This window comes from Anguilla rostrata, chromosome 4 (genome assembly GCF_018555375.3).
Source record: "Anguilla rostrata isolate EN2019 chromosome 4, ASM1855537v3, whole genome shotgun sequence".
Taxonomy (NCBI): Eukaryota; Metazoa; Chordata; class Actinopteri; order Anguilliformes; family Anguillidae; genus Anguilla; species Anguilla rostrata.
Window position 1 is genome coordinate 24,834,255 of NC_057936.1, and position 27,961 is coordinate 24,862,215.

Here is a 27,961-nt window from a genome sequence, read left to right on the forward strand (position 1 = left end):
TGGAAAGACAGTCCTGTAGTTTAAGGGTCTGGTTTCTCTGTGAAAGACAGTCCTGTAGTTTAAGGGTCTGGTTTCTCTGTGAAAGACAGTCCTGTAGTTTAAGGTCTGGTTTCTCTGTGGAAAGACAGTCCTGTAGTTTAAGGGTCTGGTTTCTCTGTGGAAAGACAGTCCTGTAGTTTAAGGGTCTGGTTTCTCTGTAGAAAGACAGTCCTGTAGTTTAAGGGTCTGGTTTCTCTGTAGAAAGACAGTCCTGTAGTTTAAGGGTCTGGTTTCTCTGTAGAAAGACAGTCCTGTAGTTTAAGGGTCTGGTTTCTCTGTGGAAAGACAGTCCTGTAGTTTAAGGGTCTGGTTTCTCTGTGGAAAGACAGTCCTGTAGTTTAAGGGTCTGGTTTTTCTGTCGAAAGAGAGACCTGCAGTTTAAGGGTCTGGTTTCTCTGCAGAAAGACAGTCCTGTAGTTTAAGGGTCTGGTTTCTCTGTAGAAAGACAGTCCTGTAGTTTAAGGGTCTGGTTTCTCTGTGGAAAGACAGTCCTGTAGTTTAAGGGTCTGGTTTCTCTGTAGAAAGACAGTCCTGTAGTTTAAGGGTCTGGTTTCTCTGTGGAAAGACAGTCCTGTAGTTTACGGGTCTGGTTTCTCTGTGGAAAGACAGTCCTGTAGTTTACGGGTCTGGTTTCTCTGTGGAAAGACAGTCCTGCAGTTTAAGGCTCTGTTTTTGTTCTGCTCCTCTTCCAGTGGAGAACCTGCAGAACCTCCTGCTGTCTGGCGTGAGAGACTCCGCTCCACGTCCAGAGGAGATCCAGGGCCAGGGCCAGGGCCAGGGCCAGGGTTCGGGGGTGCTGCCCCGCCGAGCGGACACCTTTGGGGGCTACGACAGCAGCACCGGCGTCCTCAGCAAGAGTAAGGCCTGGAGCTCTGTCCTCAGGCTGGGTCACCGCACACTGTGGAGGACCTCCAGTGCGCTACACGCTTTTATACAGAGCACACTGTGGAGCTCTTCCAGTGCACTACACGCTTTTATACAGAGCACACTGTGGAGCTCTTCCAGTGCGCTACACGCTTTTATACACAGCACACCGTGGAGCTCTTCCAGTGCGCTACACGCTTTTATACACAGCACACCGTGGAGCTCTTCCAGTGCGCTACATGCTTTTATACACAGCACACTGTGGAGCTCTTCCAGTGCGCTACACACTTTTATACACAGCACACCGTGGAGCTCTTCCAGTGCGCTACACACTTTTATACAGAGCACACTGTGGAGCACTTCCAGTGCACTACACGCTTTTATACAGAGCACACTGTGGAGCTCTTCCAGTGCGCTACACGCTTTTATACAGAGCACACTGTGGAGCACTTCCAGTGCACTACACGCTTTTATACAGAGCACACTGTGGAGCACTTCCAGTGCGCTACACGCTTTTATACACAGCACACTGTGGAGCTCTTCCAGTGCGCTACACGCTTTTATACACAGCACACTGTGGAGCTCTTCCAGTGCACTACACACTTTTATACACAGCACACCGTGGAGCTCTTCCAGTGCGCTACACACTTTTATACAGAGCACACTGTGGAGCACTTCCAGTGCACTACACGCTTTTATACAGAGCACACTGTGGAGCTCTTCCAGTGCGCTACACGCTTTTATACAGAGCACACTGTGGAGCACTTCCAGTGCGCTACACACTTTTATACAGAGCACACTGTGGAGCACTTCCAGTGCACTACACACTTTTATACACAGCACACCGCGGAGCTCTTCCAGTGCGCTACACGCTTTTATACAGAGCACACTGTGGAGCACTTCCAGTGCGCTACACACTTTTATACAGAGCACACTGTGGAGCACTTCCAGTGCGCTACACACTTTTATACACAGCACACCGTGGAGCTCTTTCAGTGCGCTACGCGCTTTTCTACACAGAACATTAATTTTATTTATTAAATATAAGCTTTCCATGACTGAGCATGTCTAGAAGCCTATGTTTCATAAATAAAGTTAATATGTTGTGCATGAAAGCATATTAGTATGAAGCTTTATGTATGTGCAAGTCTATGTTTCATAAATACAGCCTTTTTGGTTGTCTGCATTATGCAAGTTCATGTCTGAAGTGGGAACAGTGCAGTTTAACACAGTGTGTTCACCAGCTCCCCGAGCACATCGCTTTATCAGTGCGTGTGATAAAGCCGCTCCTGTGTTGTGGCTTGTCCCGTTTAAGCTCCGCCCACAGTGTGTGTTGTACACGCCTCCCTCCCTGCAGATGGCAGCGTGAAGAAGACCTACAGCAGGGAAGGCAAGACCCCCCGGGAGAGGAGCCAGAGGGCCAGCTCCGACCCTCAGCTGAAGGAGATCTGCGCTGCCGAGAGCCTGGAGGAGTCTGTGAGTGACCTCCTCCTGTCTCCTCCTCCTCTCCTCCCCTCTCCTCTCCTCTCCCTTCTGTCCTCCTCCTCTCTCCCCTCTCCCCCTCTCCTCTCCCCTCTGTCCTCCTCCCCTCCTCCTCCCCTCCTCCCTCTCCTCCTCCCTCTCCCCTCTGTCCTCCTCCCCTCCCCTCTCCTGTCCTCCCCTCTGTCCTCCTCCCCTCCTCTCCTTCCTCCTTCCTCCCCTCCCTCTCTCCTCCTCCTTCTCCCTCCCTCTCCTCTCCTCTCCCCTCTGTCCTCCTCCCTCCTCTCCTCCCCTCTCCTGCCCTTTAATCCTGACTCCTCCTGAGGGCCAGGCCGTGTCACATATCTGATGGACTCCTCCACCCTGGTTACAGTCTATCTCGCACAACAAACAAGCCATGCTAACGTGATAGCCGTCGACGGCGATAAGGGGAATCTGATGATCTCCTCGGAACTTTCCATGCCCTCAGTTTTAGTTTTATGCCCCGGTGGATGAGATCACTCTGTCTTGTGTTACACAGCTTGATGCAGAACTGGGTCAGTGTTCTTTAGATGTTTAGATGCTGCCTGTGTCTCCTCATGCACATTTCCCTGGCAGATACAGTAGGATGATTTATTAAATGTTGGCGGGTGGGACTGTGGCGCAGTGGGTGGCCCTGTCGCCTCACAGCGGGAAGGTCCCCTGGTGTGTGGGGAAAGACAGTCCAGTGACATGCAGGTTCGGCTAATTGAAGAGGCTAAATTGCCCGTCAGTATGAGTGTGTTAGTGAATGATGTGTGTACCTTGCCATGGACTCGAGACCTGTCCAGGGTGTATTCCTGCCTCTCGCCCAGTGCCTGCTGCGATAGGATTCTGCCCCTCCACGACCCTGACCAGAAATAAGCGGGTCAGATAATGGATGGATTCATCGTTAGTCTGTCTCTCGTTAAACGGGTGTACCTGTCCTTCCCCCAGGTTGGCGAGGCCTCTCCAGCGGACTGGAACCCCATCTGGTCAAACTCCTTCCCCGAGGCGGAGGTAGGCATGTGGGTTTAATCCCACTTGGGGTTTGGAGTCGCGTCTGAGCGGACGGCAGTCACATGCTGCTGTGGTCGCTGTGCGCTGCACCCCAGCATGGCTCAGGCGTGCGAAAGTGCAAGCACACGATACAACACTATTATTCTATAGCGGGTGTAGTAAACGACATCGTCTGTTTTAAAAATGAGGTTTTTGGAATTGTATATCTATTGTATAATGTAGAAATTTCATTATTTAGTAATGCAATGCTGAATTTTGAGTGGAATTTGAGTGGTTCCACTTGCGGTTGCCGTGGTAGCCGGGTGTGGGCAGAACCGTTGTTTCTGTTGATGAGCTGAACCACCATCTTGTGGTGAAGGTTGCTGGTTTGGAGAAGCTGAGGGGCCCCTCATGGTAATATTGCCTGTTCCTTTCTGATTTCATAGTTCTTTGATCGGGTGCTGATGCTGTCGCAGAGGCTGTACAGCTTGCAGGTGAGACTCGCCGTTGCAGTTCCGTATTTGCCAAATCGGCGAAAGTCGCTTCCGCTGAATGAGGATCCGTAGCAAGGTGGTGACATCACGTGACCATGTGACCATTGTGTGCCCCCCCCACACCCCCAGGCCATCATCTCCCAGCAGGACAGCCACATGGAGCTGCAGCGGGCCTCGCTGACCGAGCGGGAGCGGCCCGGCCGTCACCGCGGCAACGTGCTGCTGGAGCAGGAGAAGCAGCGGAACCTGGAGAAGCAGCGGGAGGAGCTGGCCAGCTTCCAGAAGCTGCAGAGCCAGCACCGGCAGGAGCAGGCGCGGTGGGAGCGCGAGCGGCAGCGCCAGCGGCTGCAGACCGAGGCCAGCGAGGCGCGCCTCCGCCAGCGCGAGGAAGAGTGCCGCCGCCTGGAGGCGCGGCTGGCCGAGGAGCGCCAGGAGCTGGAGCGCCAGCGCGAGAAGTACCAGCAGGACCTGGAGCGGCTGCGCGACTCCACCCGCGCCGTGGAGAAGGAGAAGGAGCGCCTGGAGCAGCTGAAGAAGTTCAAGAAGCACAAGACCATCGCCAACCCCGGCCTCTTCGCCCTGGATCCACAGGTGGGCTCCCTCTCCCTCTCTCTCTCTCGCTCACACACCTCTCTCTCTCTCTCTCTCCACACCCTCTCCTCTCTCTCTCTCTCTCTCACACCCCTCTCCTTCTCTCTCTCTCTCTCTCTTCTCTCCACCCTCTCCTCTCTCTCTCTCTCTCTCTCTCCTCTCACACACCCCTCTCTCTCTCTCTCCACACCTCTCCCTCTCCTCTCTCTCCTCTCTCTCTCTCTCCCCACTCTCTCTCTCACACCTCCTCCTCTCTCTCTCTCTCTCTCTCCCCCTCTCTCTTCTCTCTCTCCTCTCTCTCTCCCTCTCTCTCTCTCTCTCTCACACACACCCTCTCTCTCCCATAATGATTTACCTATGCACACTGTGTTAGGAATGCCAGCGCTGAACACGGTGAGGTTCTGCCTTTGGTAATATAGCTCTGAAGGCCTGGGATCATTTTGAGTTCAGTTCAGTCAATTCAGTCAATGAACTACAAAAATCCTCATAATACATTATTGGAAACTTTCATGTGCATTGTATTTATTTTTGATTCAGTTATTGAATTAAAATGTGGTTAACACCATCCCAGCTCTGAACACATCTTTAGCCTCTTCTGTCCCCCAGAATTATCTCCTTATCACACAGGAGCACCAGCACTGAACACTGCAGGAGGCCTTCCCCAGAACATATATATCACAGTACTGAACACTTCCAGAGGCTTTCTCCAGACCGCATAACACAGCGCTGAACACTGTGAGAGGCCTTCTCCAGACCACATAACACAGCGCTGAACACTGTGAGAGGCCTTCTCCAGACCACATAACACAGCGCTGAACACTGTGAGAGGCCTTCTCCAGACCACATAAGACAGCCCTGAACACTGTGAGAGGCCTTCTCCAGACCACATAAGACAGCACTGAACACTGTGAGAGGCCTTCTCCAGACCACATAACACAGCGCTGAACACTGTGAGAGGCCTTCTCCAGACCACATAACACAGCGCTGAACACTGTGAGAGGCCTTCTCCAGACCACATAACACAGCGCTGAACACTGTGAGAGGCCTTCTCCAGACCACATAACACAGCGCTGAACACTGTGAGAGGCCTTCTCCAGACCACATAACACAGCACTGAACACTGTGAGAGGCCTTCTCCAGACCACATAACACAGCGCTGAACACTGTGAGAGGCCTTCTCCAGACCACATTGCCCAGCTCTGCACACACGTATGTTGAGCGTGAGGGGCAGAGAGTGGAGCAGCGGTGCGGGAGTGCAGCCGTTTCCCACGCTCCTCCCTGCCAGGCTCGGGCCTCTGAAACATCAGGAGGCCTGGGCCGTGCGCGGCGGACAATGGCGCTCTGTCAGGTAGAATAGGGGCCGGCTTGGACGCCTGCCACCCCTCCGCCAGGATACCTTCCGTCTCGCAAGACCTGTTTACCGATGGGCCGCCGGATAGCCCGGGCAGCAGCCTGGGAAAGAGACGCCGCGACCGCGCCGCGCGGTCATACCCGCCCGCCCCCGCCCACGCCCGCGGGCAGGAAGTGCTCCGCTCTCCCCTTCAGCGCTGAATGGCGTGCTTTGTGTGAGCTCCAGGAAGTACGAGGCCAGGAGAGGGGGGGGGCTGTCGTTTCAGGAACAGGCTGTAAAACCTTAATCCCACACACGTCCGTTATCGCCAGAAGATCTTTCTGAGCGAGCTCGAACCCTTATCAGACCCGGGGAAAGAGTTGTGAAACGCTTGTGAAACACGGGTTAGAGGTTCATCTGCAGTGGTGAAGGACCGGCTTTCATCCCCCCTGCGTCGGCCTCAGAAGGTTATTATTTTTTTGTCAGGGTGTGGTTATTGTTTGCATGCAGCTGACTTCAGGAGAGCAAATCCTGTAACTGTTGCCCGTTTTAAATGTGTGATTTATCTCCTGGACAGACAGCCCAGACCTGCAGGCTGGTCCTCTGCGGCATGCGCCATGCGTCGCTGAGATTAAGTTGTTTGGGTCTGAAGGCGCAGTCCGAGAGCGCTGCGCAGTCTGAGGTAATGCGACGACGCGTTCGGCTGCGTCGCATTCGGCTGACCTGGCCGCTTCCCGCCGCTCGTGAGCTACGGCCAATGGCGAGCCGACGCAGCCTGGCTCCCCGTGGCGCCCCGTGACGTCGGGACAGAGACGGGCCGGTGCCTCTCTTATCGAGTTAGCTCTGCGCGTATCTGCTGGAGACGTTGGGCTCGTCCCAGCCGCTAACTCTCTGTGAAGCGTCTGCGTGGCTGACACAAAGCCCTCTCTGACGGGCTTGCGATGGTGCAGCTGACACAGATTACCTGCCACGTAGCGGTTAATTCGCCCGACAGACACGGCTTTCACTGCAGCCCGGTTTTCTGTTCTCTGTTTCTTGTGCCGACAGACTGTTGTGGGACTTCTCAAATGCGATACTGATCTCGGAGTCAACAAAATTAAAGGAGGCGCCACGTACAAGATCAGATCTCGCCTGTCAGGTCAGGCCACACTCGTGACCCTCCTCTGCCCCCCCTCACGGGTCACAGTTATGCTCCGGACAAATGTGTCTTTGAACTGCGACCGGATTTCATAGGGAGACATATAATGAGGAGACATCATTACTCGCTCTGGTGTGTTCAGAAACTGTCTAACCACCTTCCGCTTCAATCCTGTACGTTGCCGTGGATTCACGCTTTTTCAGAAATATGTGTACGAATATAGAAGTCGGCAAGTCTCTGCAAGTCGTAGTACGGTGCAGGCTGTCATTTCATCCTGTTCTATTGCCCTGGAGACAGTAACCATAGAAACCGTGGCAGAAGGGTCTTCCGTGGAACCTTGGTGTAGATTAGCTAAGTTGCGAAGAGCAGCTCCAGGTACGTGTGTATCTGAGCAGAGCAAGAAATGGTTAACAGTGCTTTGTCGTGAAATGGTGTGTCAGTAGGAAAATTATACACAGCCAGTGTGTGAGTATTTCAGTTACCCAAAGAGGGCAACCAAGCAGAACGCTTGTGAAAAGAAATTCTACTCAAAGTATGCCTCTGTGTTCGGTGGAAATGCTATCGGTTTGATTTGCTTTCCTTTGAAGTGCCACATGAATGCTGCAACACTGGTAGCTGTAATATTTGGCACCAGAGGGTGTGTTATAAATAGCAGCAGTGTGTGTGTCCTTATCTTTCACAGGAAGTGAATCAGGCTTTTCTAGTGCCTGGGAATTTATCGCAAGAAATGACTTTATAAAACGCGTTGTTTTCATGCTGATTGGCTGAGACCTCGTTCTACAGTTTTAAATCCGATACAGTAGCAATTATTCAAACAGCCTGTTCGTAAACACAAACGGTTACTTACGAATAATATCACAAAATAAATAATATTACGTCATTGGTTGTATCTGTATGTTGTAACCATTTTATAAATGCAATACGGCACGGGACGCTGTGTTGTATCGTGAATACAGCTGCAGGGGGCTGCCAGCACTCCATTTCCCACAACACCCCTGGAGCCTTGACTGTACTCACGATACTGCACGGTCTTCCGTGCCGTATTGCTTAAGTAAAATCACCTCGAGCTCCTGTCCCTGTGAACCGCGGGACCGCGGACGTCGTTCCTCAGTGAGCAGGCGGCGTGGAAAAACTGCGCGTACAGAATAGCGAGCGAGACGCAACGGACCCGCTACTCTGAAACTGTAGAGAATTATTCTGGGCCTTCTCTGTGGGCCAGTCTTAAACGTTTTCGAGCGCTACGCATGTGCACAGCGAGGACCGGAGTCGGTGGCGGTTTCTGTGCTGAGCGGTTTTGCCGCGTGCTGCCGCCCGGATGCCGAGTCGCGCGTCGCGGGCTTCTCTGAACCCTTTCGATGTGCGCCAGGGCTTGCCCCCCTCTGCCACTTCCTGCCTGCGGTAACAACGCAGCTCTGTGCTGGGCTGCCTGCAGACCTTCTCCTCTCCACCGCAGTGCCAGTGCATAAACCCCCCGATCGCACAGAGCATGCCCAGGGGCCGGAAGTTTGGTGGTCGCTCAGAAAGCCCCTGGTATCCAGGTGCTTTGTCACGGCGCGCCCTGCATTTTTTGGGTTTGTGGTTGTTGCTTCCCTCTTTGTTACCATGACTGATGTAAATTGATGTGATGTGATGTAAAATATTTTTCTTTCTTCGGCTCAGCCAATTAAAATTGTTCTCGGCTGCGATCCCTTTTGATTCAGGAGCGACTTCTCGTAAGGCTTCTCTGGGTGCTGCTCTCTGTTTAAAAATAAAAAAAGAGGGGAAAAAAAGGTCCAAATGAATATTTGCTGATAAGCACACAGGGGCTCTGAAGACGGGAAACCGCGACGTATAATTACCCAGCAGCCCTCTGTCATTAATGCCGCCGCTGGAATGCGGCCAACACAAACTGTTTATGTGATGTCAGCAGAGCCTTTCTTCCCCTGGTGTTGGGTGCCCCGGTAACCCTGTACTTAGGGGAGGTGCCCCGCGAGAGAACAATAACACATCTGTGTGCGGAGGCCCCGAGACCCACGCGGGCCAGGAGAACACGGGCCCGCTCTCGCTGTGCGCCGCCCCAGGGCCGGCGCACGCACAGGTGCGATTTAGCCCCGCCCAGACGGACGGCTGTCATTGGCCGGTCACTGCAGCCCCCCGGGGGGGACGCTGCTCTCCCAGGGCACCTCGTCAATCACACCCCGCCAGCGAGTAACCCTAGAGCTCAGGTTCCCTGCTCAGTCCCCGTCCAGGCCCGGCTGCCTGGGCTTTTCACACGCGGAGAGGAACCAGTTTCATGCAGGGATATGGAAGGCCTGCACCCTGTAAACACTCGTGCAAGTCCACCACTTCCCTCCCCTCCCCCTTTGATTCAAGGTAGTTATGATTCAGACAGTGCAGGCACTGTTTACTGCCGATGATGTCACCTTACACTGATTTGGCCGTATCTGATTGTCTGACGGCCTGGCAGGTTTTACCTGCCGGTTGTGTGAAGGGCTTTGTGTTTCCCCTGCTCTCCTGTGCATTGTCCTCCGGCTTCCTGCTGCACTTCAAAGGTGTTTAAAAAAACAAAAAAAAAAACAAACTGCAGAAAGAGAAGCATGTGTTTTTAATTCTCCCTTTCATCCCGTAAACTCCGCGCCCCCGAGCGGATTGTGTTTCCTCAACGGCACGTCGGCTACGCGCTTCGTCCCCGCTGAGAGGGGCGCTGGCTTCAAAGCCGATCCCTCTCGCCGCGATTGGCGGGGTCCCTGCTCGCACGGTTGGCCCCCGTTTTGGGGCACGGCGCTGTTAGCGGCTCCCATCTGACCGTCCGCGTTCTGTGTCTGCCTCCCCCCCCCCCCCCAGGTCCTGCCGTTGTCGTCCAGCTTCAACGGAGAGCTCCTGATGGGCGGGGCCGGCGACCTGGCGCTGACCTCCAAGCCCCCGGCGTCCATCCAAGCCCCCCTGTCCATCGCCCCCGGCGACTACCTGGAGCGGCGGGAGAGCGGGAACGCGGCGCCCGTCAAGACGGAGGTGCCCATCCACCTGATCAGCACCACCAACCAGCTGCACAAGCAGGGCGGCGTCCAGCAGCAGATCCCCACCAAGCTGGCCGCCCTCAGCAAGGGCAGGGAGAAGAGCGGCAGGGCCAAGGGCTCGCAGCGCTCCGAGAGCTCAGGTCAGAGTCCCCGCCCCCAACCTGGCAACCACAACCTGGCAACCGGGCTCTGCCGGCTGCCTGTGTGCTGTTACACGCCCCTCTGCTCCTTTAGGGGGGGTGGGGGATAAACTGAGCGTGGTGAAAGCTGCAGGGTTATCAGATGTTATGCCATGATTGGGGAAACTCGATGGTGCCGGGTTATATCTGTCTGCTTACATTATAAATCTACATATGAATTTCAACTAACATTACAAATGGGTTCTACATCACTGTTATGCAGCACATATATCAGGTCCATTCAGAATCCGGCAACTTTTGTTTTTCTCGTTGGGGTACAACTTATGTAACATAATATTGCAGTAGTAAAATATTTGCAGTTTATTTATAACCAGGGGGTACAATGATTTCAGTATAGACCTCAGTATAAATAGCCTGTAATGTTGCCCTGTCTGGTTGTGGTCAGTAGCATATTTAGCATATTTTTAAAATTTTTATCTTTCATTTCCACTGCGGTTGTACATTTTATCGAGTTGTGTGGTGTGACTGTAGATTTTCAGCGTTTGTTTAGAAACTGTCAAAGGTGAAAGGAGTGGTGGTGGCCAGTAAACGAGCAGCCAGTTGGCCTGCTTGCTAGAAGCCAGTTCCTGTCTGGTCTCAGCTGTGCCGGGCAGGTTGCATGTGATGGTGTAAATTGGATATCGGAAAAGCAATAGATCCAAGATCCCTCTGTCCTATAACAGCATCTGTAATTTTACTCTGTCCTATAACTCCATCTGTAATTTCCCTCTGTCCTATAACAGCATCTGTAATTTTACTCTGTCCTATAACTCCATCTGTAATTTCCCTCTGTCCTATAACAGCATCTGTAATTTTACTCTGTCCTATAACTCCATCTGTAATTTCCCTCTGTCCTATAACAGCATCTGTGGACATGAAGCAGATGCTGCCTCTGAAGCTGTCAGGGAGAGAGGACGGGAGTTTAAGAGCGAAGAGATCTGTGAGTCCTCTCCAGCTCTCCCACCCAGGTAAAAGCCGACGGGTCCACTGTCTGACCTCTCTATAAATCACAATTAGTTCTTCGAAAAGTAGCTTTTTTTTTGGAATGTTTTTTGTTTTCTTTCAAAATTCTTATTCAGTGTTCTAGAACTCCATTGCTTTGAGTTACCAGTAGTGATTGTGACATCAGCATTAGAATGTTGAACTAATAACATTCTAATCCTGGCCCGTCTGGGTAGTGTAGAGGCACTCGCCTACCACCGCAGAGACCGGGGTTCAGTCCTTGGCAGCGGTACTTCCGGCTTGGTTAGTTGTTCCTATGAACACAATTGGCAGTGTTCACTGGTGGGAAGCCAGTGGGGTATGAGTCCTGATCGTTGCATTAGCGACTCCTACTTGTTGGTCGAGACGCCTGTTCAGTGGGGAGGGAATCTGGGGGAGATAGCGTGACCTCCGCACGCTCTCCCCGTGAAACCCCTCACTGTCAGGTGAAAAGAAGCAGCTGGCGACTCCACATGTATCGGAGGCTGGCATGTGGTAGTCTACGCCCTCCCCAGACCGACAGAGGATAGCGCATTGACCAGGACTGTGTGATACACACGGGGAATTGGTATAACGACTAAATTGGGGGAGAGAATGGCAAAAAAAGAACATTCTAATCCTGTGTTACTGATCTTACCCCTTAAATGGTTTGAGAAACAGTTCTGAGCATTCTGATGACGGCCCAACACTACGGCCGTAACGGTAGTGGATTTTATAGAAATGGATTCAATAAAATGTAGATATTTTTACTGAGAGCAAGAGTTGCATCTGTTCATCGATCATTTCTTTGGTTATCGGGCAGATCCTGCAATCCCTCCGGACAGCCACCCCGACCCCCAGCCCGCGTACAGCGCCAGCGTCCCCAAACAGCCCAGCCAGAGCGCACTGCAGAACACGCCCCCGGCCTACACCGCCGCGGAGGACGTGGCCAAGGAGGACGTCATCTTTTTCTGAACTCCATCCCCCCCACCACAGGCATTATGGGACAGAGCCAGGACCAAAAGGGCGGGGCCTCTGATATCTAATAAGAGAGCAGAGTTATTTGCTTCGCTCCCCATAAAAAAAGAAAAGAAGTATCCATGAGGTACCAAAATAGATGTATTTTTAGAGTTTTTTTTTTTTTTACTACAGTTATTTTTTCATGAATGTATTTTATTATGTCCTGTTCTCAGATACTGGCACCTGTTCTAAATTCAGCCCAAAAAAAAAAAGAAGTTAAAAGTGGTACGCAAAAGAGGAAGATGGAGATATTTCCTGGTGGATTGGTATTATGAAGGGGGTTCCCCTAGTGCTCCATGGGCGAGAAAGATGCGCTTGTTAAGAAAGGATCCCTAAATGAAGCGTTGACTCGGTGTTCATTTGCCTGGACAGGTGTCTGTTTTGCACAGTGTGAACATGAATGGGCAGGCAGGAAAAGGAACAAACTCAGTTTCCTTGGTATTTTACGTTCGCTAAAAACGATGAGGCGGCAGTTGATTTTGATAAAAACGAACCTTGGATTTGTGGGGATACTTTTTTCCCCTTCTTTGTTGGTCTTCATGAAACTTCCTAGTTGGTCATAATGCAGCTATGTGCACATGGTTTTAAGTAAGAAGGTTCCCGCAAGTCAAAAGCCTTTTATATGCAGAATTTATAGAAAGCCGTTTAGTTTCGAGGAAACTTTCCCAGACACCAGCCAGCAGCATCGTTTGTGTTTTACAGTAAGCCTTACGAAATATTTTCCAGCAGATCTTAAACCTGTAGCGGTAGTCGGAAGAAGCCGTGCTGAAATAAATATTTGACTCATGAAGTATTTAGAATCCTCTGAAGAATGATGACAGGCACTGTTTGTGACCCAAGTCTCTAAATGCACTCTGGTCTTAAAAGGCTTGTGCTGTTATAGTTATCCTGAGCTCTCAGAGTCAGGGAGTAAAATCAGAGCTTCAGGGCAGCTTTTTCATCATGAATGAATGGGAAAGGGGTTTCAGAGTGCAGCAGAACTGAGAGGCCCCACAGTCATTGGTCTGTCATTTCCTCACTTAGCCTCAGCGATATCGTCCATTTTAATCGCAGCGGTTCTGGGTCCCGTCTGTCTCCTCACGGTATGCGAAAAGCCAAACATTGAAATCATCGTGCCGCACCATAGCAAGGCACAACATGGCACCTGCACCATTCCAAATAAAGACACTGTGATGACCAGGCAGTGCTACGTCACTGGGCCACCGCTTAAAACCGTGACTGAAGTGAATGCCAGTTCTCTATTTGGGCAGCCCTTCTGTTTGCATAAGCATCAATACTTAAGTCTTAAATTCCAGCCATTTTATACTTGTCCCCTCATCAAATTCCATTTCCACCTGGTGTACACTTTGACTGTCAGGTGTACACTTTGACTGTCAGGTGTACACTTAAACTGGTCAATGTACACTTAAACTGGTAGGTGAGGACTTAACTGGCGGGTGTAGACAAACTATAGCTGCGCTGGGTTCCACTAGCCATTCACCAGGAAATTATGGTTTTATTATTTTATTTTTTCGATGATGCATCTAGGGTGCAGATGAGAAAATATATTTATGTGTATATATCTCAGTATATGTCATTGTACAGAACTGAACAGGATAAATGCTCTCCTTTCCTTGATGGTACTAGAGTCAAAGGTAGCGAAGCAGGGTCAAAGTTGCCAAAGTTGAAATACCTGAACACCCCAGTTACCCCAGCGAATTCCCCAACGTGAGAAACCTGTGAACACGTGGGCATTCCTTTCCACTGTGATCATTTTGAAATATGTTTGATGTAACATTTCTGTGCGTTTGACCCGACTGTATATACTTTATGAAGTCTTAAGCTCTGATGTAAATGTTCCTGTGAAGAGTAGCCTAGTCCTGTTTTATTTTTTTTATTATTATAATTATTTTTGAAGTAAGGATGTCCAAGCTTGGCAGTAAGTGTTTTCTTAACTGATGAAGGTTCCCGAAAGGTGGGTGACGTTTCTTTGCGGTGGTCTTTAGGGGATTAGTTCCTCATGACTTGTTGTTTGCCCATTTGGACCAAAGGGGAAGAGCAGACTGTGAGTTGAGGCGAGTTCTCTGAAAGCACAGAAAGCAGGGTTTTTCCGGTATAAACCGGCGAGGTCTGGTCATAGCGATGAAGGAATACCTTGTACGTACAGTTTTGTGTCTCTTTTAATCTCTCTGTCAAGAGTGTTGTGAGGGTTATGAATTGGTACATTGTAATTGTTTTAGTGTATATTTTACAAGTCATTGTAATCATTTTGATATACTTGGTACTAGGTGCGATTTAATTGTCACCAATCTGTTCTAACGGCAGATGTATGTTTTTATTTTGATTACCAAAGAGTCTGCTTGTGACTAGTGCTTATGTAAAATCGTTCTTTTCTTGTCTATTAATTTAGAGAGGTTACGTGAAACTGCTTTCCCTTCAGACAGCAAGAAACATTTTTCAGAAGTGTAAAAGTAATTTAAAATGAAGTGTATTGTCAAAGGTGAATTGTGTGTGATATTGACAGGATTGTAGTTTCTGTCCTTCCTCTGTCCATCACTGGTCTGCGGAGCACTTTATATCCCATCGTTGGTGAAGCTCTTTGACATGAGTGACAATCACATTCTCAGAGCGCCTGCTGGAAAAAAAAATTGAATTTCCCGACCACTAGCTCGAAATAGCACGAAGGACTCGCTCAAAAAACCAGCCACATATTTAAAGTACGTAGGAGATGAAGGTGGTGATATGAAGTTTTTTTTGTTTGTTTTTTAGATGAAACTAAAGCAATTACATGTGTCATTTTCTTACACAAAGTTTGATCTGTGGATGTAAATAGTGACGAACTCCGCCAATTACACTAGTCACTTTCGGATAGTTTTGAACTTGAAGGGGTAATTACTGCGTCATTATGCATTTTATTGTTTGTATACTTTTAACAGACGTTTCATGAGATCTGTAGCAGAACGATGATTTTTCTTTTGTTAAATGCTGTTTTATCCACTGTGAGACTGACGCCTGTGGACATAACTACTGCCTTAGAGAAAGAATGACCAATTTTAGTAATAAAAAAAAAATCCAAAACATGGAAGTTTTTTGTTCATTGTTGTTCATTTTTGTTCATTGTTTTATGTAGTTCTATACATATTGGATCAGAGTTTCTATCATTGATGCAAAAAATAATGCACAAAAGTCTTAATAAAATAAATGCGACTTGTGTTCAACATTTGCATAGAACTTACATTTGTAGGAGTCTAGAACGATTTAAAATGAAGATTTACTTAGAAGGAAAAGCTTAATTTCATTCAAGTTTTCTTCAAATTCCAACAAATTATTTGCCGAACTGATAACTGTGCTCAATGCGTCTGTTCTTAGTTACTACTGAATGACAAATATAAAAGGAGATTAAGTGAGAATGACTTGCTATCCAACAAGAAGTCAGGCTTCTGTGAAGTTTACAGTAAAATATTTATATGCAGTTGGGCCAATGTGTTCAGCACTTCTCTGTTCAGAATAAACAGTGCCATGTTGGACAATGAGCGCACTGTTCTCCCAAGTTAGTAACGGAAATTTGGTGCATCATTTAACCCAAATAATGCAGGGCATGACCTATGTGAGCAGATTTAGCCGATACAGTGTGCATATTTACTCTGCAAACCTGCAGTCGCTGGAATGGAGAGGCTCATGGGATTGGTGACGGATCCCCTGCCTGTCTGTTCCCTCCCTGCAGGTGTGTCTGGGTCTAATTACAGGGTCTCCATCCCCAGTCCTGGAGGGCTGCACTGTGTACTACTTCTTGGCAATTAAAAAATTTTTTTTTGAAGTTATTGATTGGCTAATAATGAGTCTACAATACCCTGTTTCCTTAGCCTAAATTTGCAGCTGATTTGAAAGGATCCAGTGGCCTTCCAGGTCTGGAGTTTCAGATCACTGGTCTACCTGTAAAGACTGCAGAGAGACTGAGTCCTGGGGTTCTGAGAGATTTAAGCGATGCTTGAGTAAAAATCCACCTGAGCTTGGCGGTCAAGGTCGAGTGCAGGAAACCGGGTTGCCCTGACCCAGTTGGCAGCCGCCAGTTCGTTTCATTTGGTTTTCGAGGGGCGCATTTTTCCTGCTGATTATATTTTATATAGAAACGTCAATAACAAGCCATGTTAATTGTAGTCATTTTGTGATCAGGCTTCTTACCACAATGCTTACAAGCAATTGCACATTTTCCATTCTTTTGAGTGAAGTTTCTGTTCATAGTCTTTCTGCTTGACATCTGCTCACCTTGTGGATGTATCCCAGTTTGCTTGTGCTGTCTTTGTACCGTGTGATTGTAAGCATATGAAATGTATTATTTCCGCTGCGTCCTCTAACTTGGCTTTCCCCCTTGAAATGAATAGCTGAGCACATCTGGAATAATGCACTTGAACTGGAAATATCAAAGCAAGTCCAGTGTATGGGAATAATTAAGGGAATGTCAAAGGAGTATGGCATTAAATGACAGTGCTCTTTGGTCTTTCAGAAAGAGGTTTCTAAGTATTAAGCCTGTCTTTATATACAGGTGGCCTGTTCTCAATGCATTCATATTATAATGCGCAGCAAAGCTATCGGTCTTAAATAAACACTAGCAGCATTTATAGGTGTTTAATACGCACCAGACATACTCTATGCTATCAGGGTTGATTTTACACTGAATATTTTGCTGTGTGTGAAATAATATTCCTGGATTTTGGACATCAAAAAGCTCGTCAGATGAGCTAACAAGTATTACCTATTCTCAAACACACACAGGATCCTGTATTAGTCTAAAACCCATTTTTGTAGTTCCTTATTTGTGTTCTGGAAAACACCATTACCCAAAAGTTGTTATTTTCAGCCAGAAATGGTGTGTGTGTATCTACACTACATTTTCAAAAAAGTATGTGGACACCTGAACATCACACCCATATGTACGTTTTGAACATCTCATTCCAAAACCATGGGCATTAATATGGAGTTGGACCCTCCTTTGCTGCTGTAACAGCCTCCACTGCTGGGAAGGCTTTCCAGTAGGTTTTCGAACATGGTCTTCCTCGAACTGTTGCCACGAAGTTGGAAGCGCACAATTCTCTAGAATGTCATTGCGTGTAGCATTAATATTTCCCTTCACTGGAACTAAGGGACCTAGCCCAAACCATGGAAAACAGCGCCAGACCATTATTCCTTTTACACCAAACTTTACAGTTGGCACTATTCGGGCCAGTACAGTTGGCACTATGCATTCCACCAAACCCCGGTTCGTCTGTCAGACTGCCAGATCCTTACTTCACTCTAGTGTTTCTTTTGCGCCTCTACATCTTGAAACCTATGCACTTGTTGTACGTCGCTCTGGATAAGAGCGTCTGCTAAATGCCTATAATGTAATGTAATGTAATGAAGTGTATCCAAAGAATGCATTTCCACTGCTTCAGAGTCCAATGGCGGTGAGCTTTACACCACTCCAGCCGACTCTTGGCATTGCGCATGGTGATCTTAGGCTTGCGTACGGCTGCTCGGCCACGGAAACCCATTTCATGAAGCTCTTGACGAGCTGATGTTGTTTCCTGAGGTAGTTTGGAACTCTGTTGCGTATGTTGTAACCGTGGAAGGATGATGTTTTAGGTGCTACACGCTTCATCGCTCTGGGTCTGTGAGCTTGTGTGACCTACCGCTTTGTGGCTGTGCTGTTGTCACTCCTATACGTTTACACTTCACAAGAACAGCAATTACAGTTGACCAGGGCAGAAATTTGACAGACTGATTTGTTGGAAATGTGGCATCCTATGACAGTGCCATGTTGAAAGTCACTGAGCTCTTCAGTACAACCCATTCGACTGCCAATGTTTGTGTATGGAGATTGCATAGCTGTATGCTTGATTTTATGAACCTGTAAGCAATGGGCGTAGCTGAAATAGCCGAAACCACTAATTGGAAGGGGTGTCCACATACTTTTGGAAATGTAGTTTTGCTTTTTGACCTCTATCGTTACGGTGGTGACATTTTCATTTGCTTTTTGACCTCTATCGTTACGGTGGTGACATTTTCATTTACTTTTTGAAATGCCAACTGTAAGTTAATCCTCTGTTTCCCTGTCTTACCAATGGTTGTTATGACAGGTTACATAATTTTTTATGTCTTCACTTCTGTGTGCCTTGTTTTAAAACACAATGCTCTCTTTATTGAACTTGACTTGCGACATTGGAGGCAATTACGAGGTGATAACTGGCAGTAAAACAGATTGCACAACCAGTCGTCCTCTCGGGATGATGACTTTCATGTTGGGTACTCAAAGCTAGAACACACTGGCTCCGATTATGTAACCAGGGCAACAGAGCAAGTAGCTAATTTTCCATGCACTGTGAACACCATCATTTGAATGGATTTGAGAGCAATTTGAATGGAATAGAACGTGAGAGGTCTCTAAAAGTGTTCTGTATGCGGAAATGTTCCAAGTGCAGCTAATTTATATGATGTGTAAATTACAAACACTGTAGCCTGGCAAGCTCTGTTCAACACCAAATATCAGAGTCGCTGTACAAATGCCGTTATGGAGAGGGGCTGATGCAGGTCCTGTGGGGCATTGTGGAATGTCATGCTGTAACCATTCTGTTCTCATGAATCAGATTACCCATATGCCAGTCTGAGCAGACACAGTCCCTCTGGCCACACCTCTCTTTCCTCATACCTGTGGCACAGATGAAAGCACTCCCGGCATCCTGCTGCAGAGACTTCTGGGTAAGAAAACATTCCTCATGAAGACTCTGTCTGGGCATGTCTTCACAGATACGTTGGCACAGCCTGGATTCAAACCTGCCATTGCTGGGCCACATACATGGTAGTGTTTGATAACTGTTCTCACGCGTCCTTAGGAAGCGTCTCGAGGGTACACAGCCGCGTTCGAAAGCCAGACGTGGACCCCTGCTCGGGCCCAGTGCTATAGCTGCGTTTCCTAGTCAACCGTGCGAGCTGAACGTTGTGGTGGGCGCTGTGCAAACAGCAATAAACCACGTTCAAGTGCAGCTGTGGGGTATGAGTGGGTATGTGGTATGGAAAGGGCTCAAGGCTATAGTTTACATATGCAGCACGGTGCTGGAGAAATCGCTTGTGTAAGCAGCAAATGTGGCATCGTTTCTGAAAGTACTTTTTTTTTTTTCTCTTCATCTCCTCAAGAAGTGTGGAATGGGTGGGAGGTCCGAGTGACATTTAAAGAGCTCAGGAGAATTCCCCCCCCCGCTTTTTTTTTTTTTGTTAACTTCTCAATCTCAAGCCAAAATCCTGTGTTGCCAAAGCAAACACACTGCATGGAATTTTTGTGCTGGCAGACTTATGGCAAATATAGCCATGTACATATTCAATCTGTACACATTTCCTGTTTTTCTTACCAGGTTTCAATGCTGTAAGGTCTTATGCATACGTATTACAAGTTGATCAGCTGTAACCTTACCATTGTATTGTAAATGTATTGTGTATTGGACAGTGAAACTGATAGATGTGCAGAATTCAATGTCCATAAAGTTACATCATAGTGAAGAAACAGGTGAGGGTTTCCCTCTCAGAAATCTGTGAACCAATACCAAAGCCTGGTGATAGTTATCTTACTGTACGGCATTTTATTAACCAAAGGGACACATTTTCCTTCATGAACTTCTCTCAGGTTTAGAAATGAAAGGGGCGTCTGATGTCTAAACTATTTTCAGTCCTCGGTTTCTCACAGATAGCATCATCATCTTCCCCTGAGCCTCTCCTTTGACCAAAAAATGCCGCACATCAAACGCATAGCTTTCAGCCAGCCGTCACAACCACTCAGATTAGCCCTGTCCTTCGTGTGTGTGACCACCCCCATGTCCAAATACCTTCAGAGTAAACACACAGATGTGGGAGGTCACCAAATAGGTTCCCAGCCCCTCCAATGCGCCCACAGTAGTATGAACACACACACACTCGCATGCACGCACGCACGCACATGCACATGCATACTCACACGCACATGCGCACACACACACGCACACGCACGCTCACTCACACACATGCAGACGCACATGCACGCACACACACACACGCATGCACGCACCTTCTCCCTAGACCAAAACTCTGTGAGAACTCTCTCAGGAGGTCTGATGTTTGGGGTTAAAGCTACACCTTTTTGAGGAGCGGGGTGCTCAGCCGGGACACCAGGCACTCGAGCAGGTCTGTGAGTGACAGCGCAGTGAAAGTCCATTGTGAAGCACCCACTCCACGAGCTTATGAGCAGGACGGTGCCTTCCTGAAGACGTGCCCTGTGGGTGTTTGAACAGCAGAGGACTCTGAAATGAGGTGGAAAAAACAACAACTCAAAAGTGCTAGGAATGAATGCCTGCCCTGAACCCTTACTTAACTTTTAAATCCAAATGTACGGAAAATGTATATAAGAGCTCTGAGTTTTCTTTCTTTTTCTTCCTCCTGACCTCCAATTGTTATGAGTGGCCCTAACCATATGGCCTGCCTCCATTCAAAAAAGAAAAAGAAAAAACCTTTCTTAATCCGCGCGCACCTTTTAACCCAGCGGAGATTCGGTAAAAACGCGGCCTTTTTGAAGGAAACAGAAAGGCGAATGGGGAGACTGGGGCGTGAGTAACCGCCACACAATCCTGCCGCGGTGGCGTCTGCCGTCGGCCGAGCGCGCACAGCGAACGCGGGCGGGCGGGCGGGCGGGCGCTTCGGAGGGGCAGACGAAACGGAGGATTTGTGCGCTGAAACGGAGCGGTCCCAGGGCCCCTCTCCCTACAGGAACACGCAGTCGCCGCGACGCGTCCCTGGCGTCTGCCAAGAGACCTGGGGGCCAATGCCCGGAACGGACAGCCAGACAGCTGGGGCCCCGGAGACTTGTGCTGCGTGCACGTGAGCAAGTGCCAACAGGAGGGGGGGTGGGTTTGGGAAGGGGAGAGGGGGGTGGGTTTGGGGTGCGATTCTGGGTGAGTTATCACTTGGCTACTTCAGATTAAAGCCCCGATTGTCGTGCCAGATATTTATTGAAAGCGGTGTTCCAGAACCGTGGCGTCCTGCCAGCCCAGCGATCTATAAACAGCAGACCCCCTGACTAACGGTTGCGGGACCTTTCTCTGCGTTTTGTTTTTTCTTTTTCGCGTCTCCCTCTTTTCAGGCGGCATCTCTTTGATAATGTTCTCATTGCCCCCTCGATTGTGGAAGCCGCCACTGGGGAGGGGGGAGGGGGGGGCGGTTTGGCGGTTGGAGACGAACGTATTCACCCCCGCTACCCCGCTCCCCCCTCCCCCCCCAAAGCTTCCTCCTCATTAGCCGTGTTTGCTGTGTCTCAGGCTTTGTGTATCTTTCCACCCCACAGTTATGTCCAGGAATGTTTTTTTGACTCTGTTATTTGTGCTAGGGGAGGCGTATTGTGCCTGTAGTCGTGTGAGTTTAAGATCGAGAAGCGCAGGTTTACAAAGACTTTCACCGCTGGCTTTGTACCTGAGCCCAAGATCTGACAGAAAGCACAGCTCTCTTACGCTTTCTGCCCTTTTCTTTCTTCTTCTTTTTCCTCCTCTCGGTCTTCCTCTGCTTCATTCTCCTCCTCAGCGGGACATCTCATTTATTTTACAGCCGCCGCCCCCTCAAGGATTTCATTATCCCCTCGGCCTCCTGGGAATTCAAGCTGTAAGCCAATCGGACCATAACCGTTGGCATCCTCTTTGTTCCTTTTTGGAAAATAAACACGTACTGTACACGGCCACCAGTGCAGTGCTTCTCCAGACCACTTGTGAAACAAAGCAATGGCTTAACCTAAAAAAAAAAATGAATGTGCTTCATTAAAATTCTAAATCTGTGTGCAAGAAGATGACACACTTCTGCTCCTAGGAGGGAAACAGATGCAGATGTATTCACCTTATGGCCAAGTTGTTTTTTTTTGTAAATCGTATTATTCATACTGCTGTCTGACTGTATTGGAGCATCCAGATTGACAGTGCTAATCAAAGGCAGGCTCAGATTAATTATTCAGATTTCATGTACATCTGCTAGGCCCCATCTCTTAGAGCAACAGCCCTGTGTGAAGGATTTAGACGTCCAATCACAACTGCTCTGACTGGAGACTGCTTTTATTTGATGCATCCTCCTCAGCCAATCCCCTCGAGATCCCCCCGCCTCTTCCTTTTCATCTCAAATGCAGAATTCTTTCCTGTTTTGGTAATGCAGCTCAGTAGAACAGTGAGTGATTACCCCGCCGCCTCTGAACAATAGCTTGCTGTGACTCCGGTACGATGAATGTGAGGAGCAGAGCTCTGTCCAGAAGCGCTCCCGTTCCGGAACGCAGCGCCATGCTAACATTCTGCAGACATAGCTGGAATTTCTGTCAGCTTCATGTCATCGGCTCTAACAGCCCACCACCTCCTTCATTGTGTATCGGTTACGTGATAAAATGTGCCACGGCTTCTGTACAGGGAGGTGGAAACGGGCAGCACTTCTGCTCAAAGCGCTATAATCTTTTGCTGTCAGTTAAGATAAGATAAGATAATCCTGAGATTATGGGAGTCTCTAACTTCATACAAACTACACAGCCGTAGTTTTATATAATAAATCATTAGTTTCATACAAATAAATCATTTTGATAGCCTAACCTGCCAGAGAGGCTTGTGCATTAGGGGTGTATGTAATTACGCTGACCGTGCGCAGGTGGAGAAAAATGTTCAACAGCAGTAAAGCGAAATGGATTCCCCATTTCCCCAAAGCAATAAGAGCTGTTTTAAGGCCTAATGTGTCAGGCCTTTGACATGTAGCTCTTAGCACGCGGGATAGAAATGCCGGGGGAAGGCCGCTGCAGGTTGTGGTACAGTAATGAGGCCTCAGCTTGACTGGCAGGTAGATATGAAAGTGCAGTCGGGAGCGCTGCGCCAGGGGCGTCGCGTTAGCCACGGCCCCGCCTCGGCCCAGGCTCATTACCGCCGCCGCGGCTCTTCAAAGCCGAAACCTCAGCGCGTCAAGGCCGCTGTCAGATAAAGCGGAGCAGGCGGGGGGGACGGAGGGGGGGGGGTGTAAAGTGCTGCCTCGGCGCTTCTGTTCTTCTGAAAAGCCCCCTTTACAGTTGCTGTGCAATTTACTCTGTTGTGTAAACAGCCGTTATGATCCTGGGCGCCGGGCCCACGTGACGCTCGCCGGCCTCGGAACGTTTACGACGCCTCCTAATTTCAAAGGTGCAGCCTCTTTTAAAAATAGAATCCATATTTCATATGGCTGGGACAGGAGCTGTTAAGGGCCAGTCAAGAGTCAAGAGGCAATCTTCCCAGTTAGTTTATGAGTTCTTCAAAGGCATTTCAGTTTAATTGTTTCTTTGGACTTCTAAGGGATTTGACAATCCACAATAACAAAGCAAAGCTTTACCTCGCCTGATGTGGTCTCTGCTTTGAGTCTGTTAAAGCTCGTATATCAAGACTGTCTTCTTATCCAACACCCAAGATCCTCCTGTGCGTCACGGTCAAACATTACACTTTACCCCAGATGAGCGCAGGAAGTGTTTATGCGCTTCTGTTTAAAAGTGGAAATACAGTCCCTCGCATTTCAAAGGGAAAATGTCACTGCCTGCGTCGGTCTGTCTCAAAACAGCGCTCTGTACGCACCAGGGTCCTGCCCCAAAAATGTGCCTGCATCTCCTGACATGCCCAAAGCTGTAGACCTCCACAGGGCCCTCAGATGACTCTGCTCAGACCTCCACAGAGCCCTCAGATGACTCTGCTCAGACCTCCACGGGGCCCTCAGATGACTGTGCTCAGAGCTCCACGGGGCCCTCAGATGACTGTGCTCAGAGCTCCACAGGGCCCTCAGATGACTCTGCTCAGACCTCCACGGGGCCCTCAGATGACTCTGCTCAGACCTCCACAGGGCCCTCAGATGACTCTGCTCAGACCTCCACGGGGCCCTCAGATGACTCTGCTCAGACCTCCACGGGGCCCTCAGATGACTCTGCTCAGACCTCCACAGAGCCCCGGGGCCGTGACAGCCAGGGAGCCCGAGGTGAAAACACTTTTCGTTGTTTTGGAAACGGATGCCAGACCAGAGCCTCCACCTCTGCGGTCGCCATGGGAGCCGTTTAGCCGCGCGTTTCCTGACCGCCCCAGACCGGCCTCGACGGAGCGGCGGAGCTGAGCTCAGGGATCTGCAGCCGGGCGAACCGCAGGCGTTTCGTGGGGTTTGATATCCCGTCTGCATCCCGACGCGACCCCTCTAGCCTCACGGAGGCGCCACCCTAATCGGCATGCGGGAGGGCCAGACCCCAGCACCACAGAGGTGGCCTGTATTTCGGCAGAGAGCCTCTCCACCAGGGCTTCCAGCGCACTGAGGTGACTGTGGTCCGATGCACAACCTGTGGGCCAGACTGGGTAATTATCGCAGCTAAACAAAACAGTCCTGTCAGCAAGAGCTTGGTATGGGAGAGGACTGTGTATATGCAAAATATTCATTGGTTATGAACATCATTTTTAATTCCTTTTGACCCTCTCTCTCTCTGTATATATATATATATATATATATATATGTATAGTATATATAAACACACTCACACTCTAAACACAACATATGTATAAAATATATACAATATATACATATTCCTCCCATTTTCTCCCTCCTTCTCCTTCTCCCTCCCCCATTTGTGGCCCTCTCTCCCTGGAGGCTTGTGGCCCCAGCAGCAGAGGCGGGGGCCCCTGGGGAATATGAGTGGAAGTTAATTCTGAACTAATTCTGCGTCTTTGTGTTCCGTGAAGCGGCCCAGCTGCGGGCCTCAGCCTGGCAGGCACACGCCGATATTAGGGTGGAGCGTTGGGGCGTACCCACCACCTCAGCTCCATCTCACGGGCCCCATTCTGCTGGGGGTCACAACGAGCGCTCCGCCCCCCCGGCCCACGCGCACACACACACACACACAGGCACACACGTGCACACACAGGCACATGCACACACACATGCACTGCACTGCACACACTCGCACACATACACACAGGCACATGCACACACACATGCCCTGCACACACACACTCACACACACACACACATGCACTGCACACACACACTCGCACACATACACACACACACAAACGCACATGTGCACACACACACGCGCACACACACACACACACACGCACACACACACACACACACGCACACCCCTCCATTCAGATTGGACCAGCGTTTGCGTTCTTTATCTCTTTTCTTCCCTCTCCGTTTGGCCCCTTTGTCTTCCGCCGACCTTCGAACGTCTATTTATGCATGGCGGTTTGACTGCGCCGTCGGCAGAATCCGTTTGAAATTTTCGTTTTTTACATTTTGCATGACAATGGCCCCATTGATAAACCCCCCCTCCTCCCCTCCCCTCCCCTCCCCGCTACCCCATGCCAGATTTCTGTTTGAGAGCAAGATGTTTCATCTTCTTATGCATGTCCGTTCCCATTGTGTTTTTAAATCCATAAATTAAAAGTCGCTTCCCCAAATAGGCGTGGAAACATGCAATGGCTGAGGGGACAGGCATGACTGCACTGATTTTGCTGGTAATGATGTCAGATTTTACAGGCCCAGATTTTATTGTCTTGCGGTTGCTGTTTCCAAATAGTTTTTGTTAGACCTGCATGTTTTCAAAGCTTCCTATTGTACTATAACCTCCATCTGTTCTAGGTTTGCTATATAATTGATTAAACAAAAACATAAGATGTGCACATTATTTCATTTTTGATAATTTATTTATTTTACATATGAGAAATCTACAAAAAATGTCCCCATCCCCAAAAGCCAAAAACTAATACCACAAATTTGTTTTGTTAATTTCTATCATATACATTTATTTCTTATATTCTACAAGAAAAAGGAACAACCTATTAACTGCCTAATTGGAGTCCAGGAACATGATTGTTCTAAAGTGTACGTGGAAGACAGTGTTTACGTTTCCCCCCTCCCAATCCCAGTTTCCATTCCCTCCCAATCCCGTTTCCGTTTGGGCGCGCTCTCCACCCCTTGGGAGGGGGCCCAGCTGTTTGTGTTTTTTCGGTATAGCTGCTCCCATCTGGTGTCTGCGCTGGCCCGTGCAGTGGCCCCTTTCTGCAGCCGTCCGTCAAGAGCCTCCCTCAAGGTCCCGCCTCTGTCCGGCATGCTTCAGAGGGGCGTGGCTCCGCCGGGGCACGCAGCTTGGCCACGCCCCCTCCACTGCCACCAGCCACGAGCCCGCGGGGCCTGGGCAGAAACAGCCGCTCCCCCAATTCCCCACAACCCCTCCCTCCCAGCCCCTCTCAGAGCCTTCTGGGGGCTGACTTTGATCCCTCCTGGTTTAGCTGGAGGCAGGCAAATGGGCAGATCAGTCACCCCGCTGTTAATATACTAACTCAATCTGAAAAAATGAAATGAATCTGTTGGGACACAGGCCTGGGTGCGATCGAGAGATTCGCCCATTCGCCTTCCCAAGAAATCCGGTGAATCAAAGTGAACTGTTCTGCTTTACGGTCCGCAGACGCCGCTGCGTTGGAAAAACTTTGTTCTGCCGAGAGTTGAGCTGTCCAGACACCTCTCCAAACCCGCCATCTCTGGCTGAATCATTTCCGTTAGGACCGCCGTTCTGCCCGCCCACGTCTGATCGGAGGGGGGCGTTCGACCAGCTGTCATCTGCAGGCCTTTCTCAACAGGAAGTGAGCACTTCCCCGCTGGAAACTGTGCCACGCCCTGCTCTCTTATCCCAGAGCAGCATCGCATTCTTACCCCCCCGCCCCCCCCGGCCCAGGTACCTCTCCCTGTGGCTCTCTGAACTGAGGAATGCAGCGAACGCTGCGCCATGGCGTTTCCCTCCGCGTGCGCTCCCTTCCCTAGAGGAGTTATGACAGCTCCTCGCTGTGCGAATATGAAAAGCATGCAGAAAGCGCTTTGCATGTCATTAAACAGTCGGTTCTGGGCATGTCCGCTCGCTTTCCCTCGGCGTGTTTGGAAGTCAGGCGATCGTTTCTGGCCTGGGTGCGGGCAGACCTCAGCACACGCACCGCACTCAAGGCTCATACATGGCAGAGGGACAACACAAGCGAGAGGCCACTTTGTTTTTTTGGACCGTATAAAAAAGACTTGTTACACTATTGGGGGTGTTGGGGTGCATTTTTCTAACTGGCCAGACTGAAACCATGCACAGACCTGGATTGAGGAGCTCCATTTATCTGGGTGTGAGGCTCTCTCTGGAGAAATGAAACCTTCGGGGCACTGTTGTCCCAGTGAGGGAGCGGGAGAATTTGAGCGAAACAATCTGAGCATTATCATCTGAACCGACTGGCATTCCTCTGCGCGGCGGTGATAGCCGCGGGCGAAGGGAGCCTCCTCAGAGCGCCAGCGCTGGAAAGCCACCAGCCATCCATCTCCCCTCGCCAAGGAAACGCGCCGCAACACATCGCCACGGGCGGCTCCGCGGCACCGAATAAGCCCATTTGTTGTCACCAGTCTTTTGTCCAAAGTACCTGCCAGGCAGCACTGGGACTTAATAATTTAGTAGATATCCCAGACAACCCACGGTAGAAGACTTGTTTGTCTCCACCGAGCCCATCGGTCTGTTTTAGGCAGTAGGAACGCACCAGAATGTTCCCTCATATTTAAAACGATACCCCAGTAAACAATATATAATGTATAATAAATCCTGAGGCTCTTATCACTGATCAGATGAATTATGCATATATTACAGTGCATACTTTACAAAATACCATTACTTCAATACATACCTTTTGACCAAATGTTATTGAAGCCCAAACTGTACATTCTATTCAAAGCTCAAATCTAGTTGGTCACCCCAAAGACATATTTGGAAATCCAAATTTAGTCATGCTCTACAATTACAATGGATCATATGGTTTTGAATGCTGAGTAGTCCTTTAAATAGTCAGGAAAAATGAAGAACAAAG

General features: G+C 49.3%; 1 protein-coding gene across 4 annotated transcripts in view; it reads left to right on the forward strand.

Annotated features, from left to right (window-relative positions):
• Window positions 1-15,145, forward strand: part of arhgef18b (rho/rac guanine nucleotide exchange factor (GEF) 18b) — a 60,821-nt gene extending 45,676 nt beyond the window's left edge. For 3 of the 4 annotated variants that reach the window (XM_064331707.1, XM_064331709.1, XM_064331710.1), the window contains 8 exons: window positions 732-896; window positions 2,261-2,379; window positions 3,337-3,399; window positions 3,825-3,872; window positions 4,002-4,463; window positions 9,755-10,067; window positions 10,970-11,074; window positions 11,890-15,145. In XM_064331707.1, coding sequence (XP_064187777.1) covers window positions 732-896; window positions 2,261-2,379; window positions 3,337-3,399; window positions 3,825-3,872; window positions 4,002-4,463; window positions 9,755-10,067; window positions 10,970-11,074; window positions 11,890-12,041 — 1,427 coding nt within the window. In that variant the 3' untranslated portion in view covers window positions 12,042-15,145. The remainder of the gene's footprint in view (window positions 1-731; window positions 897-2,260; window positions 2,380-3,336; window positions 3,400-3,824; window positions 3,873-4,001; window positions 4,464-9,754; window positions 10,068-10,969; window positions 11,075-11,889) is intronic. The other variant, XR_010329503.1, reaches the window with a different exon arrangement.
• Window positions 15,146-27,961: the final 12,816 nt, after the last annotated feature.